At 38.2% G+C, this 17,614-nt stretch overlaps 1 protein-coding gene across 1 annotated transcript in view; it reads left to right on the top strand.

Annotated features, from left to right (window-relative positions):
* The first annotated feature begins 4,245 nt into the window (after nt 1–4,245).
* LOC135196579 (uncharacterized) overlaps nt 4,246–17,614 on the top strand; it is a 266,337-nt gene continuing 252,968 nt past the window's right edge. Inside the window, exons 1-2 of the mRNA XM_064223420.1 lie at nt 4,246–4,370; nt 4,901–5,076. Coding sequence (XP_064079490.1) covers nt 4,246–4,370; nt 4,901–5,076 — 301 coding nt within the window. The remainder of the gene's footprint in view (nt 4,371–4,900; nt 5,077–17,614) is intronic.

The raw sequence follows: 17,614 nt of genomic DNA, 5'->3' as shown, positions 1-17,614 counted from the left end.
CGCGGACCATTATGAGCAGATGTATCGAGTAACCTGTTGTTATGTTTTGTGCAGTGTGTCTGGATAACCTCGAGGTTCATATGAAATAAATGGAGGGAGAAGGCTGTTCTAAAAAAAATATAAGCATGAGAAATGGCGCTTTCTTTATTGATACAGGGGAATTTTGGCCGAGAAAGTTGGAGATGACATTTGGCTTTTATAAAAGAAAACTATTGAGATGGCAATTTGACTGTCCGTCCGCACTACTCGATGGGGCCGAACATTTTTTACTTACGATAAAATGGAGCGATAATGCTTGGGAACTAAAGACGATGCAAGATATTATTTTTGCGTGAACGGAGATAAGGATTGTTTCAACATTGAGACAAGACCTATATAGAGTACATTTAGACGAGAGATTAACTTCTTTGTCGTAGAAGTGCCGCAGACATATTTATATTATGTCCGAGTTCCTGGTTAATATGTATATTATATACATAGAGTGACTGAGAATTCAGAATAAATGAAGGAATGAATATCTCTAAGGATAATGGAGGAATGGATTAAGAAAGAATGTAGGGGCAGGCGGAATAGAAAGTGAATATGGAGTAAGAATTGGAGGAGCTAATCTTGAAGGGATAAGACAAAACTCTGATAGCATACATTGTAGTGTAATTTATAAAACTTCATTTAATTATAAAAATATTATTTTGGAGCCCAGGGAGCGAGGAGAGACAAGAATATTCAAACACATGAGCCTTAGTAATCGAGTTTATGAAAAGATGATGGGGAAAAAAAAGTGAAGGTGTAATGTGAGAGGGATTCACGTCTACTTGTTGCTGATAAGAAAAATCTTCAGCGAGAGTTTTAAGCCTCGCAAGATTCAATTCTATCCCATAGTGGGAGAATGAATGAGGCAGTGACTGCAAAATATTTATTTTTTATTGTACTTTTGAAGGAAAGTGGGTAGTTCTATATATATATATATATATATAATATACTATATATATATATATATATAATATATATACATACACACATACATATAAACTAGCCATATACCTTGCAGTCACTGACATATTCATTCTCGAACTTTGTGATAAAATTGAAAATTCAGTTAGTCTAGCTCTCTCTCTCTCTCTCTCTCTCTCTCTCTCTATATATATATATATATAATATATATATATATAACTAAATATATATATATATATATAGATATATATATATATATATATATAGGTATATATCTATATATATAATATATATAATATATATATATATATATATATAAAGATAAATGCCACGAAGGAAAAAATAAACGAAGGAGTCTGCAAGATCTTTCGACTTAAAAGTCCTTTACTGAAGCAGATACTGACAAAAATACGAGAAAAGACAATACAAGAAGGTTCGTATAACTGACAGATAGGGATTATAAAGGGATTAGTACCTAGAATCCGACACACCTGGAAGATAAGAAACCTTCCCAAACAAGCATATACAAAGGGTACAATTAAAGGTTTAAGACAATCATCTCAGATACAATCTTCAGACAATTAAAGGATTATAGGTGACAGCTATTCGGAACCTGGTAAACAAAACCATATTCACAAAACATGACAGACATACATTCAATAAAATTTAATAACTCTAAGGCAACTGATTTTTATTTAAGTCAGTAATTATATATTTGAGGTCATTCTTAAACATGTTACAGATACAAGGGTCTAAATGAAAAAGGCCACGACTAACATTGAAAATTACAATGAAAAGTAAGTTGTACTAAGCAGATTCTAAAAGATTTCGTGATAAGACATCTCTTGACCGTGCAATTACTGAACTGTCAATCCAATTAATTCGGTGGTTGTTTTCACTTAAATGAATAAATAATGCATTAGATTTTTGCCCAGTTTTTACAGAGTATTTATGCTGGCTTAGCCTTACTTCTAAGCCCTTGCTGGACTGTCCGAGATAGAATGAGGGACAATCCATACATGGAATTTTATATATTATGTTGTTGCTTTCTCTGGGGCCATTTTTTATTAACATTCTTTTTAGTGTGTTATTATAGGAAGAAACAAGGTTGACATTAAAAGCTTTTAACAATGGTTTAATGGTTTCAAATCCGTTAAAATAAGGCAAACTGAGAATGTTCTTAGAATTTTCTTTCTGTGTGTTATTTTCAGTATAAAACTTTTTGTGGGCTTTATTATAACAAATGTCTAATATATGTGAAGGATAGCATAAATCTTTCCCTATTTTTCTTATGTATTCAATTTCTTGATCCAAATATTGTGGACTGACAATTCGCAATGCTCGTAAAAACATAGAGGAAAAAATTGATATTTTTATATTAAGATGGTGGCCTGAGAAGAAATGAACATAAGTTAGTTGTTGTAGTCGGTTTCCTATAAATACTGAATTTACATTGAAATGGTTCTCTATGTATCAAAACGTCTAAGAAAGGGAGGCAATTGTCTTTTTCTAATTCTAAATTAAATAACCAGGTACCATCGATTAAGTTTACTCTAGAATTAGAAAAAGACAATTGCCTCCCTTTCTTAGACGTTTTGATACATAGAGAACCATTTCAATGTAAATTCAGTATTTATAGGAAACCGACTAACAACTTAAACTTATGTTTCATTTCTTCTCAGGCCACCATCTTAATATAAAATATCAATTTTTTCCTCTATGTTTTTACGAGCATTGCGAATTGTCAGTCCACAATATTTGGATCAAGAAATTGAATACATAAGAAAAATAGGGAAAGATTATGCTATCCATTCAACATATATTAGACATGTGTTATAATAAAGCCCACAAAAAGTTTTATACTGAAAATAACACACAGAAAGAAAATTCTAAGAACATTCTCAGTTTGCCTTATTTTAACGGATTTGAAACCATTAAACCATTGTTAAAAGCTTAGAGTTATTAAATTTTATTGTAATGTATGTCTGTCATGTTTTGTGAATATGGTTTTGTTTACCAGGTTCCGAATAGCTGTCACCTATAATCCTTTAATTGTCTGGAGATTGTATCTGAGATGATTGTAAACCTTTAATTGCACCCTTTGTATATGCTTGTTTGGGAAGGTTTCTTATCTTCCAGGTGTGTCGGATTCTAGGTACTAATCCCTTTATAATCCCTATCTGTCAGTTATACGAACCTTCTTGTATTGTCTTTTCTCGTATTTTTGTCAGTATCTCCTTCAGTAAAGGACTTTTAAGTCGAAAGATCTCGCAGACTCCTTCGTTTATTTTTCCTTCGTGGCATTTATCTTTATTTATGGATTTATCACGTTCCTAACTTTCGTGATTCAGTTATACACACACATATATATATATATATATATATATATATATATATATATATATATATATATATATAAACTAGCCATATCCCTTAAAGTGGAAACAATACCTTGCAGTCACTGACATATTCATTCTCGAACTTTGTGATAAAATTGAAAATTCTTAGGGCTAAAACTCTCTCTCCGCTTTCTCTCTCTCTTCTCTCTCTCTCTTTCTCTCTCTCTCTCCTCTCTCCCTCACTCTCCTCTCTCCCTCTAATAATTATATATATATATATATATATATTCTTTCTCTCTCTCTCCTCTCTCTCTCTCTCTCTCGCTCTCTATATATATATATATTATATATATTATGATATATATATATATATATGTTATATAATATAAAAACATACTATATAGTATATATATATATATCTCTCTCTCTCTCTCTCTCTCTCTCTCTCTCTCTCTCTCTCTCCTACGCTTTTCATCACACCTGTAGCTAATTGACAGACAAAAGAGACGCCCTCTACCACATCAAATTGACCGCCCAAATGCTCCGCCCCAGTATCACCTTAAGTGTCTCAATCTCTCCCCGACAGCCACCCCCCCCCCTCTTCCTTCCTTCCCTCCCATCCCCCTCTCCTCCACTCCTCTCCTCCCAACCCCCGTGCCATCCTCCCTAGGAAAAGGGTTTGTCCCCCCTTCCTCTTTCCCGTTGTTCTCCGTGTCGCTGAAGTATATAAGGCGAAATACTCGCGGCGACCCCTCCTTTCACAGAATGGCTATAACCTGCCCCTTCCCCCTTCCCCCTCCCCTCCCCTCCCTCTACGCATCTTGTAATCGCTCCATTAAACAGAGGACATGAGACATATCTCGATATACTGTCCAAAACAGCGCGCTAGTTGGACTACGTCGTTACTTAGGGATATTGGCTCTGATTTTGATTTGAGAAATAATGAGGAGCGGCGATGAATGAATGGGAGAATCAGAGATTGGGGAAGGAGGGGCGCTGCTCCCCTCCTCAATGCCCCCATGATGGCCAGAGGGTCACCCTCCAGCTGGACTCTATTCCCTTTAAATTCCGGCAGTACGAGTGAGTCCTGGTAGAAGGGTCCCTCCCCCCCTCCCAGCCCCCTTCCTTCCTCTTTCTCCCTCCTCCTCCTCCTCCTCCATCAGTTCTGCCACCAAAAATCAATGAATGGTTTTAGCAGCAAACTGACGATGACGAAATGTCAGGCAGAGGCACTGACTGACTGACTGGCCTCTCACCTGGATGTTCAACGGACACAAGGACGACCTCAGGAGTCGCCACGGTTGTCCGTAGGATGGCGTCGTCTCCGCGCTGGAACACTGAACATAAATAAGGGGGGCGGGGCGTGGGAAGGGCTTCCTCTCCCTCCTTCCCTCCCTCCCTGTGTTCCAGGTCTTATGGCGCCCGCCCATCAGCGCTCTCTCACACCCACCCGCCAACCCACCCAGTCCCACCCTCCGCGGACTCCAGGTCCCACCTCACTTGCTGCTCCCGCCGCCTTCGTATCCTCCTCTTCCTCCTCCTCCTCCTCCTCCTCCCTGACTGCCCCTCACTTCTACCTCCACCATCTCCTCCACCAATATCGGTCCGAGGCCAGCTGCTGCTGCTGCTGCTGTTGCCGCCTCCTCCCTGCCTTTGCCTCGGCTGCTCTTCACTCCTGCAGCAGCAGCGGGCCTCGCCGCCCTCTATAGCTTGAGCTCCTTCCTTTCACTAGGAGGCCCTCCTCACCGCCGGTTTCCCAGACGCTGGGAAGAACACCGCCGCCATGGTAAATACCCTGACCTCGCCTTGCTTGTGCGCTGGTGTACCGCCTGCCTTGTGAAGTGGATGTCAATACAAGGCTTGTTTGTGTCCGTGTGTGTGCTGGACGCGCATCCTTTCTTCCTTCCCGTCAACCAGCCATGCTCGTCACCTCTCTCTCTCTCTCTCTCTCTCTCTCTCTCTCTCTCTCCTGTACCGCACCTTCACCCCCCAAAATACCTATCATTTACAAAGGCCCTCTTCCTTCCTTCCTTCCTCTTATTGCATAAAGCTCCTTATGACTGCAAATGGAACAGCTTCCCCCATCTACCCCGTTCCATGGGTGTTTGATTCCCAACCTCCCCCGTCCCCATCCTGGCCAACTCTAATCAGTTCCTCCTACTTGTAATGCCCTCTAAACTATTCTTGTTTACGTCTCGGCCCCTCCTCCCAAGGCCCAACTTCCACCCCCTCCCCTCCCCCTGGCTTTCATGTGGTGGTTCAAGCCTCAGAAAATCGGCTTGAGTTTTCTTTTCGAAGTGAAAAGTGTTTACATCCCGTCCGAGGAACTTGTGATGTGTGCCAAGACAGATTTTCAGAAATGGTTGGATCAGTTATGACAAGAGACCGAAAACAGTGGTGATATCAGAAGAGGACTCCTGTATCATGTTTGGCATCATCTGAAAATCGACCTTTTTTGTTTTAATATTCCCGTTTTGAATTGTCAACTTCCCTTCCACCAATTCCAGCCCCATCCCTTTTCCCCCATCAGTGAATAATGCTTAACCCCTTTTTGGCAGTCCCCCTAGAATAGTAAATCCCAGAGCATCCCAAGATTAGCGAATCCCAGATGTTCCGCTTTGCTGTTAATCCAACAATCGTGACACAGTAATGGTGTGCCGTGTATACCCCCACTCCCCTGGCTTTCCACTCTAGAATACCCTCTGTTTTTCGATGTCCATACCTTCAGCTTCTGGGTATTTTCTGCACCATACCTGGTATTCATCCTTTCCACCAATCACCTGTATAACAGTGAAATGTAGTGTCAGACGCTGCTTCCAACGTAGTGAGAATAGTTCTAGTGATTTTTGTAGTATCAATGATGATTAGTGACGGCACTTTTTGTGCTCGTAGTTGTTTTAGTGTTCACTTTTGCGCTTGCACACTTTAGTGAGTAGTAGTTGTAGTTGTTGTTATTTTACAATCAAGTGAGACAGGTTGTCTGTCATATTTTCCACAAAGTGGACTAGTTTTCCCTTCCATGTATATATATATACGTAAAATCCCGATCATTTTAGACATTTTTATAAAATTATTTTTGAAAAGGTCACCAGTGTAGAGTTTTCCCATCCGATTTTTTTTTTAAAAGGGAAAAGCGCATAAACGTTCTTCCTTTTCTCTTCCGCTTCTTCCAGCGTAGTTCTTATTTCTCCTTTTCTTCCTCTTGTTTTTCTCTTCCATTCCTCTCCTCCTCCTCCTCACCTCCTCCTCCTCCTCCTCCTCCTCCTCCTCCTCCTCCTCGTTTTCTTCTTCTTCCTCTACCCTTGCGCGTGAGTGCTAGGGCGCACCAGGTGCCAAGAGCTCGATTGTCTGTGAATGTTTTGATGGAGACGATGGTAATGAAAGCTGGAGAGGGAAAGATGGATGCCGAAAAGGGCAGGCACAGTCTGCAAGAAAGGAATCGATGTGGAGACTGGGACATTTGTTCTGAAAACGACTGGGGAGGTCATTTACACACACACATGCAAGGAGTGAGTGATATAGGTGGGCCATACTACATACTGAAACTGAGTAACGCTTAAAAAGAATGAAAAAGGACATCGGGGCAAGTGTTCTAAGGCAAATTTCTTTGAGAGAGAGAGAGAGAGAGAGAGAGAGAGAGAGAGAGAGAGAGAGAGAGAATGATGTAGTTAGGTGACAAGAAGGAAAACTTAGCATATGTGGGAAGAGAAATGTTTTTTATTCTTGATGGGGAGGGGGGAGGCAGCGGGAGAGGTTCTTGTTGAATTAGTAATGAAACCAGGTGACAAATAGCAGGGAAACTGGGCAAACTTGCCAAGGGGAATAATTGTTTATGTTCGTGTTTGCTTGGGCGCCTCCTGTGTGCAAGTGTGTGTTGGGAGAGAGAGAGAGAGAGAGAGAGAGAGAGAGAGAGAGAGAGAGAGAGAGGAGAAAAGGAAAACTAGAAAACCAAGCTGGTAGAGGTTGGGAACATGGCGAAGCCGGAGATGGAGAGAAACGAAGCTGTAGGACCTAACAAAAACGTGTTTGAAAGGAGAAGTGAGAAGTCTCACTCCTATCTCTCACGTAGAAGGAAGAGTCCGAATGTGTATTGCAACCGGGATTATCTCACCAATGATTAAAATGTTTAATAGCATTTTCTTCAATCCATTACGATTAAGTAGAACTTTAGCCATGCACGTTATTATGACAGCAATTGTGATTCTCTTGATGTAAATGATATAAGCATTTAGAGTTGCAGCATCTTTTGAAGGAAAAGGTGGGCTTTTGAGCCAGAAAACCTGACCTAACCTAAGTCGTTTGACTACTTTTAGTAATAATGTCCTAATGAGGTGCACAACTAAAGTTTCACCTTCGTGTTAGTGCTCCTTGATATTTACTTTCCCTAACTTGAGATATCTCAAAAGACCCGATTATTTTAGTCTGCCTTTTCCACGGGATGTCCAGTTTTTCAACAGGATGTAATTGATTTGGGATTATGTAGACACAAGTGATAAAATTTTAAAAGGTCACATTGCCTTTAGATTGAGATATGTACATACCTGATTTATAGCATTCGTCATTGCATTACTATTCCTTCTATTATTTGTACTCAGAAAAATGCACTGTCATAATTTTTTACCCATTGACAATTCACAATACACACACACCTGGTATCCCTGTCACAACAGAAACCATCATAGAGATATATTCTTGAGCAATGGCAGTGGTTCATATATTTCAAATATATACTATATTCTCCCGGTCAGACTGGAAAAATGGCTCCTTTTTTTATTTGAATTGAGTTGAAAGCTAAGAATAGTTTTGATGCTGAATTAATGCTGTCTTATATATATATATGAATAGTTGGTTGTCAAGGGTCTACTCGAGCGTCTCTCAATGTTGCTGGAGTTTCAATATTGTTGGAGTTCCTCTATATTAATCTTCATCAGTACGAAGCACAAATAATGAGAATGGGAGTGATATTACAGGTTATTCCATTTACGGTTATGTATCTTAACTGAATTTACTGTAGAAATTACACACAATTTTATGTATGTATATAAATACACCATATATATAATATATATATATATATATATATATATATATATATATATATATATATATATTTATATATATATATATATATATGTATATATATATATATATATATATATATATATATATATATATATATATAATGTATTGCAAACAATTTTCAGTTTTCTCTGTTCTACCTTAACTTCTGAGGTATATATATATATATATATATATATATATATATATATATATATATATATGTATATGTATGTATGTATATATATATATATATATATATATATATATATATATATATATATATATATATACTACAAAAGTTAGGAAAGAACAGAGAAGGAGACTGAAAATCGTTTGCAAGCAACAGCGAATGAGGTCTTGAAACGGGTCCTTAACATCCACGATGCACGAGAGTGATTGCAAGTAATGTTGAGTGTGGTCATCGTTATGCACGTCTGGTCTCCTACGCTGAGAAGCACTTCCATGATATAGCCACTTCATGCACCTAACCTGAAGACATCGCGAGCATCACGATGATGACCATACATGCCTTGTTAGAGCGGCAGCCCGGACCGTTGAGATACAACGAACGAGATACCGACTGTAACCCCTACCGGTATTTAGGAGTAGACTTGTAAACTGTGAAACTGACCGTCTGCCGAAAATATATGGGTGGCTTACTTAACAAGCACTACTAATTGCTCGTTAGATTTTGGGTCTAGATCCAATATATGAGATACCAGATGAAACTAATATATAATATATCTGCAGACTCTACTGATTGTAGAATGACCAGTGACAGACATTTTGGAGGGTGGGTTGGGGGGTTCCCCCTGACAGACGCACTGCAAAAAGGGGGGGTTAATTGGATCTAGATCCAACTTAGGAAGATACCGAGTAAAATTTACACCAACAATAGCACTGCACATCCAAGAATACTGTGGTGGTAATGACAGACGTTTAGTGGGTGGTTACCCCCTGACAGACGCCCCATCAAATGAGTGGGGAGGTGGGGGAGGGGGAGGCAGGATCTGCATCCAACATTGGAGATACCAAGTAAAATTTGTACTACAATTGCACTGCACATCCTAGAATGCTGTGGTGGTAATGCCAGCAATTTTAGTGGGTGGTTACCCCGTGACAGACACCCCACGAGTGGGGAGGGGGAGGGGGAGACAGGATCTGCATCTAACATGGAAATACCAAGTAAAAGCTGTACTACAATAGTTAGTTCTGCACATCCTAGAGTACTGTGGTGGTAATAACAGACATTTTAGTGGGTAGTTACCCCTTGAGAGACACCCCACAACGAGTGGGGGAGGAAGGGGGAAGGGGAGGGGGAGACAGGATCGCCATCCAACATCATAGTACCAAGTAAAATTTGTACTACAATAGCACTGCACTTCCTAGAGTACTGCAGTGGTAATGACAGATATTTTAGTGGGTAGTTACCCCTGAAAACAGACACCCCATAACGAGTGGGGGTAGGGGGAGGGGGAGCCAGGAACTGCATCCAACATTGGAGATACCAAGTAAAATTTGTACTACAATAGCACTGCACATCCTAGAGTACTGTGGTGGTAATGACAGACATTTTGAGGGTGGTTGCCCTCTGGCAGACACCCCACAACGAGTAGGGAGGGGGAGAGGAAGGGGGAGACAGGATCTGCATCCAACATTTGGAGATACCAAGTAAAATGAAAATTTGTACTGACAATAGCACTTCATATCCTTAGAATGCTGTGAATGGATAATGCCAGACATTTTAGTGGGTGGTTACCCCCTGACAGACTTAACCTACGATTGGAAGGGAGAGGTGAGACACCTTGAAATATTTCAAAATCTATCATAGGCAATATTAATATTAGAAATATGGTAAGTATCTGAAAATCGTGAGCCTGATAAAATGTAAAAGGCAAAAAATTCAAGAAATATTGTGATGTTTCAGGATAAGAATTACTGCCTGAGTTATTTTTTAAAATTCCTATTGAAGTATGGAATATTTCACTTCATTAATTCCATCACATCTATATAAATACTATGTGTGAGACTTCCTAGGCTTGGTCTACTTTCTATAGTTTCACACACACACACATATATTTATATATATATAATGGTATATATAATATATGTAGATATATATATATATATATATATATATACTATATATAATATTAGCACTATCCTTTGTTTTGGAGTTATTACTTCACACAAAGTATTTTATCTGAATGGGAGGGGGTCACAATTGGCAACAGCTACAAGTATGTGTGCTGAGCCATTTTGAATAATTAAACCAGTCATATGGTGCCACTTCTCAGTTCCTCTAAAAAAAGAAACTGTAAGATAAATATTTCTTCGCTTTAATAGTTTCTTTGGTCATTTTCTTTTCTTGCCTATAGTTAGGACACTGCAGCCATGTCGAGGTTCGTAGCCCAACGTGTCTTACCATAAATCAAATTGTTCTTTAGTTGCTGTTGGTTCGTGTGGATGAAATGAAATTTTTATCGGATATGGGAATTCGATTGATATTAAGACCAAAGTCCCCGTCATAAAGAGCCGTTTTTAACACCCAGCAACATTCACAAAGAGATGATGTATCACAACACAATAATTACTGGAAACGGAAATGTGAATGAATTGTTCAGGATAAGCTAACTATAAAGATTAAAACATTTTCCCTCATTATATTCCCCCTCCCCCTCCCGAAGTTGACGATCATACAACTTGGAGCTCCTGACTCTCAAATTAAGTTGGCCTATAATATCATGTCAGTTATCTAATAGTCCACTTATTTTCGGCTGCCTCACTCAAATTGATCTGTACACTATGACCAAGTATCAGGTACCATATATATTCAGGGAAGAAAATCTAAACTTAAATAAAAATGATACACAGTTTGATGTTTAAAGCCAGCCGAGTGCGTTTGTCTCTTAACTTCCCGCCGGCACGCACCACAGGCAGCCTATGTAATGTGTTTCAATACATTCTATCGATGCTGGCTTTGACGACCATTATTCGGCTAATTTTTCTCCATAGTAATATTTTTTCTTTATTTGTTTCATTATATCCAGTAGACAGGCACTAACATCATATTATATCTTCACGTCTGTTCAATGCATTTACCCCATTGTTATATGATTTATAAAGCTCTCCAACAGCCATAAAAATTTGACACACGCAATTGTGCAAATATGTCAGCTGTGTGCAAGGCATAGGTCGTCAATCACTGGAGTAGCGATCTCCCTGCCGAGAGTGACTTCGGAAGGCCATATTGAAAGGTCTCGGTCCAGCTCTTAGTACTATATTTTATTACTTTTTTTAATCTTTATTATTATTATTATTATTATTATTATTATTATTATTATTATTATTATTATTATTATTATTATTATTATTATTCGACCCAATTTCACAGAGAAAAATTACCTCACGAAAACACTCCTAAGCACTCCAACCATTGTGGTCAGGCCTTAGCATCTGCTCTTGGATCTAAGCAGTGTCAATCATAAATGGTTCCTGTGTAAATACAGGACTTTCTTTGCATATGGTAGCGAAGCACTAACTAAACAATAACGTATAATCACTAACCACCAACACTCACAATGCACTTACTCAGTAAGCACTCACACTTGCATACATTCACTATACAACAACACACACACACACACTCTCAATAACACAAACCACTCTGAATACTCAACACTCACTAGGCACTCACTATACACTAAATGCTCACTAAACACTTGAAATACTAAATTTACTAAATATTCATTATACCCCAAACTAAACACTAGTAAACATTCACTAAACGCTCACTTAATACTAAACATTAATTAAAACACTAAACATTCACTACCCCAAGCACTCATTAAATACTAGCTTAACCAAACCAAACCCTAAACAAACTTATTAAATACTAAAACACGTGGAATGAAGCATCCACTCATTAAAAACTTAATAAACACTTACTTACTAAACATTTGCTAAACACTAACATTCACAAGACATTCACTAAACGCTCACTTAAAATTCGCAAAGCTTTCACTAAAACCCTAAACACTCACTGAATACTTACACACTAAATATTCACTAAACACTACCATTCACAAGACATTCACTAAACGTTCACTTAACATTCACAAAACATTTACTAAAACCCTTAAGACAAAACATTGCACTGAATACGTACACAATAAACATTCAATAACATTCACAAAACATTCACTAAACCCTAAAGACTCAGTAAACATTCACTGAATACTGACACATCAAACAGTCACTAAACCCTAAACATTCATCAAACACCTACTCATAAACATTCACTAAACGCATACTCACTAAACCCTAACAATTCGCTAAACACTGACTCATTAAACATTAACGTAGAAAAATTGAACAATCGCCCACTATTTTTCATTTCTCTTGTTTTTCTTTACATTAATGCAAGGTAATTTTTTTTTATTTGGTTTTCTAGTTTTGCTCTTGTATTTATTCATAATCTTCTTGAGAGAGTGGAAATGTTCGAAATAACTTGGTGTGTAGAGATATTGTTTAAAAAACAGAGATCCTCTGTGTCCTTCCTCAGCCAGGTGTATTATGTCTGACGAATTTTACACCAGCCGAAAAGAAATCGACTATAGTAACAACAATATTCATTCATAAAACTGATAATACAAAAAATGTAATCCATGATTTCATTAGCATGAAAGTCAGTTGAAACCAAAAGAAGGTAGTCCTGCTTCGATAAAACAAAACCGAGTAGGCTGTAGCACAATTATTATGATCTGTACCCTGACTATAGCGTATATATTACATATGTATTACTATCTATTTAATGGGTGCGTAACTCTATTTAAGAAATGTTATGTACATAGACATTTTATAGCAATAACTCTAATAATGATAAGAACTTACATGCTACTTTATAGTGTCAATCTTCCAACCACCGCTACATTAATTTTCATATCGTAAACAAAGCTAAAGTGAGTAGGGGAGACCTGGGCTAGTTGGCACTTTTACAATATTGGTTATTGCGAATATAAAACAAACTTTTTGCAAAATTCTTACCACCATTGAAAAATATTAACATTCGTCTTTATCATAGAGCAAAATAATTGCTGTTTGTTTTCAACATAAGATAACAAAAAGCTTTAGAAAAAAATAACTTTTCGTGCCACTTGCCCCACGGGGTAAGTTGGCACACATTATGGGGTAAGTTGGCACATTGATAATTAAAAGAAAATTACTACATTGCATTTAAATCAAACAAAAATCAACAAAAAAATACCCCTCTGAATTTGAATTTCCAAAAACCAAAATACAAAATATAAGGCATAAGTATTACTTCAGATCATCATCTAGTTGTAATTGTGGCAGGTGTGAATAAATCCTCGTCATAGTCTTTATGCTCCCACATGTTACATGCCCTGCACTGGACCTACACTTCTGGCTTACCAAACACAGGCTCTCTTCAGCTGAGCTTTCTTCTGGATCAACAGGAGCAGTTCTTAAACTCTATATCACGCTGATGACTGATCCGAAGCCATGTGTCTTTTCGGACATCTCTCAATCTGTTACATAAACCAACCCGTAAAATCAAAATCTTGAAATAGTCTGTAATTCAAAGTTGGAAGAAATTTCCATCAATCCTAAACCAATTGAAAACATCAGAATAAGTGACAGCTAGAGGTAAAGCCGAGGAAACTTTACCAAGAATGTCACAGATGGGCATACTTGATCCTGGATTACCAGTCATCCACGAATCACATGCCCTGTTAACACATTTCTTCAGATGTCTATAAACACTAAAATCCAGGGGCTGCAACTTGTGAGAACAATGTGGAGGAAATGATAGGACACTAATCTCATTATCCTTCCAAAAATCCTGAAACAAAAAGGTAAATTATATAAATAAATACTTACTTATTGTTATCAAATAATTGAGTATGCCAACTTACCCTGTAGCCAACTAGCCCCGGCTCCCCTACTATAATTGAAGTCAGTTGCTTGCTTGACAAAATAATAATATGACCGAATTATTATGGGCCTACAGATGACTGTTATTTATATGAAACAAAGAAAAGATGTTTGTGTTAGATCAGCCATCGTCAACCGGGGTTTCCGTGACGTGAACTATCGCCAGGTGTTCCGTAAGAATTCATGTTTTATTTAATTATTTGTTATTTATAAGTATATATTTTTCGTTAAACATGGCGTGAGAAATCGCAGTCCTATAATTTATTAACGTAACATATGGTGCGAAATTTTTTCCCTCTCTTTTACTAAAGGTAATTAATACAAATGCTTACATATATATATATATATATATATATATATATATATATATATATATATATATATATATATATATATATATATATATATATATGTGTGTGTGTGTGTGTGTGTGTGTGTATTGGGGTTCCTCAAAGTGTTAAAGGTTGGGAAACACTGTGTTAGATAAATTCAAAGGATATGGAAAGGATAAAATATTTATTAAATACATCACGATAATGTATAATACGGGTCAATAGTAGCCCACTATACTAATCTAGACATTCATTATCAGGGCTTGCCCTTCCCCATGCCCACCTGTTAGGGTGTGTCTGTCAGGGCAACACCCACTAAAATGTCTGTCATTACCATCACAGGGTTCTAGGATATGAAGTGCTATTGTAGTACAAATTTTACTTGGTATCTCCAATGTTGGATGCAGTTCCTGTCTTCCCCTCCCCCTCCCCACTCATTGTGGGGTGTCTGTCACGGGGTAACCACCCACTAATATGTCTGGTATTACCATCACAGCATTCTAGGATGTGCAAGTGCTATTGTAGTACAAATTGTACTTGGTGTCTCCGATGTTGGATGGAGATCCTGTCTCCCCCTCCCCGCCCCCCCACTCGTTGTGGGGTGTCTCTCAGGAGGTAACTACCCACTAAAATGTCTAGTATTCCCACCACGGTACTCTAGGATGTGCAGAACTATTGTAGTACAGATTTTACTTGGTATTTCCATGTTAGATGCAGATCCTGTCTCCCCCTCCCCCTCCCCACTCGTTGTGTGTCTGTCACGGGGTAAACCACCACTAAAATTGCTGGCATTACCACCACAGCATTCTAGGATGTGCAGTGCAATTGTAGTACAAATTTTACTTGGTATCTCCAGTGTTGGATGCAGATCCTGCCTCCCCCTCCCCCTCCCCACTCATTGTGGGGCGTCTGTCAGGGGGTAACCACCCACTAAAACGTCTGTCATTACCACCACAGTATTCTAGGATGTGCAGTGCTATTGTGGTGTAAATTTTACTCGGTATCTCCTAAGTTGGATCTAGATCCAATTAACCCCCCCTTTTCAGTGCGTCTGTCAGGGGGAACCCACCCTCCAAAATGTCTGTCACTGGTCATTCTACAATCAGTAGAGTCTGCAGATATATTATATATTAGTTTCATCTGGTATCTCATATATTGGATCTAGACCCAAAATCTAACGAGCAATTAGTGGCTCTTGTTAAGTAAGCCACCCGTATATTTTCGGCAGACGGTCAGTTTCACAGTTTACAAGTCTACTCCTAAATACCGGTAGGGGTTACAGTCGGTATCTCGTTCGTTGTATCTCAATGGTCCGGGCTGCCGGTCTATGTGCCTCTCTCGTCATGTTTCTTGCAGTTGCTCTCATGCTCCGTGGATGTTAGGGACCAGTTTCAAGACCTTGCATGCAAGCGCTTTTTCAGTCTCTCTCTCTCTCTCTGCTCCCCCATGACTCCCGATGCTTACGGCCGATTCGCCAACAGATCCTGAATTCTTTCTACATGACTAAGCTACTTCGAAACGTTGATCGATATTTCTATTTGTGTTGCATAATTTAAATTGTATATGAACTCTTCTTGTCCCCTTCAACGTTTCGTACAGCCCATGTATTGAACAACCTCTACCTATTCATTTCATCGACTTCAATATTTCTTGTCTCATTCACATTTAGGACAACACCTATAGAATAAGGAGTTTGATCAACAATCCCTTTAGGCATCCCTGCGTTGCCTTCATAGACTTTCCTCGACTTCCCCTAAACGTCTCTTCAGAAATACTGCCTACATCTAGTGAGCTTTCATGTCCGATTCATTTGGTTTGTCATTCACCTCGTGTCTAATACTACAATTATAATGCCAATGTAAATCAACCATTAGGGTTTATATATATATATATATATATATATATATATATATATATATATAACTTTCTGTTCTTATTCATCCTGGCTTCCTCTTAACTTCTTGTCATTGCCCTTTGTATTACTTATATTTTTTTCCTTTTCCAAACTTTCACTACTCTGCATCTTCTTTTTACCATCAGCAGCTGACAGATTTTCATCAGCAACTATTAGTTTACTCCACACTTCAATTACTTCCCATTTATTTTCCAAACAATTATATGTACATTTGTCCTTTTCCCGTCGTCTTTGAATGCTCCGTCAGTGGAAATAGTTAGCAACACTGGAGATTAATTATGCCCAAGTTTTAGAAATACCTTTCCACCAGCCAAAGTTATGATCTGTCTTAAGTCTTGACTGTCTTTAGAAAGTCATAATTTATTAATAAGTTACATTCTACACATTTATCATCAAAATAATCTTTCATGTCTAATTATCATTACTATCTGAAGGTCTCTAAGTCCATGTACTGTACATACATTATTTGCCTTTTCCTCAAACTTCTCATGTAACTGTTTCAGAATGAACAGTTCAGACATTCTGTCTGGAGGTTTTGTAGGTTCATGTACACTGCATACTTATTCTCCTTTTCCTCAAACTTTTCTTGCAACTGTCTCTCGACAAACATCCTGTCCGGAGGTCTCTTTCTGTCCATTTACTATACTTAGGGACTTTACCCTTTCTCAAACTTGTTTCATTGCAGACTGTATGTAGGTCTCTCTAGAATCACGTACTCTACATACAGTCATATCCTTCTTAAATTTCTCACTCAAACTTCTCATACAATGTTTCAGAACATAATATACAGAGGTCTCTCTAGGTCCATGTATACCACATTCAGTGTTTTCCTTTTCCTCAGACTTCTCTCGCCACTGTATCAGAATAAACATTCTGTCTGGAGGACTTTATAGGTCCATGTACACCACAAATATATTTTCAGTTCCCCCACAGCTCTCACACAACTGTTTAAGAACAGACATTCAATCTAAAGGTATCTTTTACTCAACTTATCACACAGCTGTTCCAGATGAAATATTTACTTTAAAGACTATCATATCTAAAAACCCGCGCAGCCAGTC

The sequence above is a fragment of the Macrobrachium nipponense genome, chromosome 18 (assembly GCF_015104395.2).
Source record: "Macrobrachium nipponense isolate FS-2020 chromosome 18, ASM1510439v2, whole genome shotgun sequence".
Taxonomy (NCBI): Eukaryota; Metazoa; Arthropoda; class Malacostraca; order Decapoda; family Palaemonidae; genus Macrobrachium; species Macrobrachium nipponense.
The sequence above is the reverse complement of the archived record's forward strand: the minus strand, read 5'-3'. Positions and strand labels throughout refer to the sequence as shown.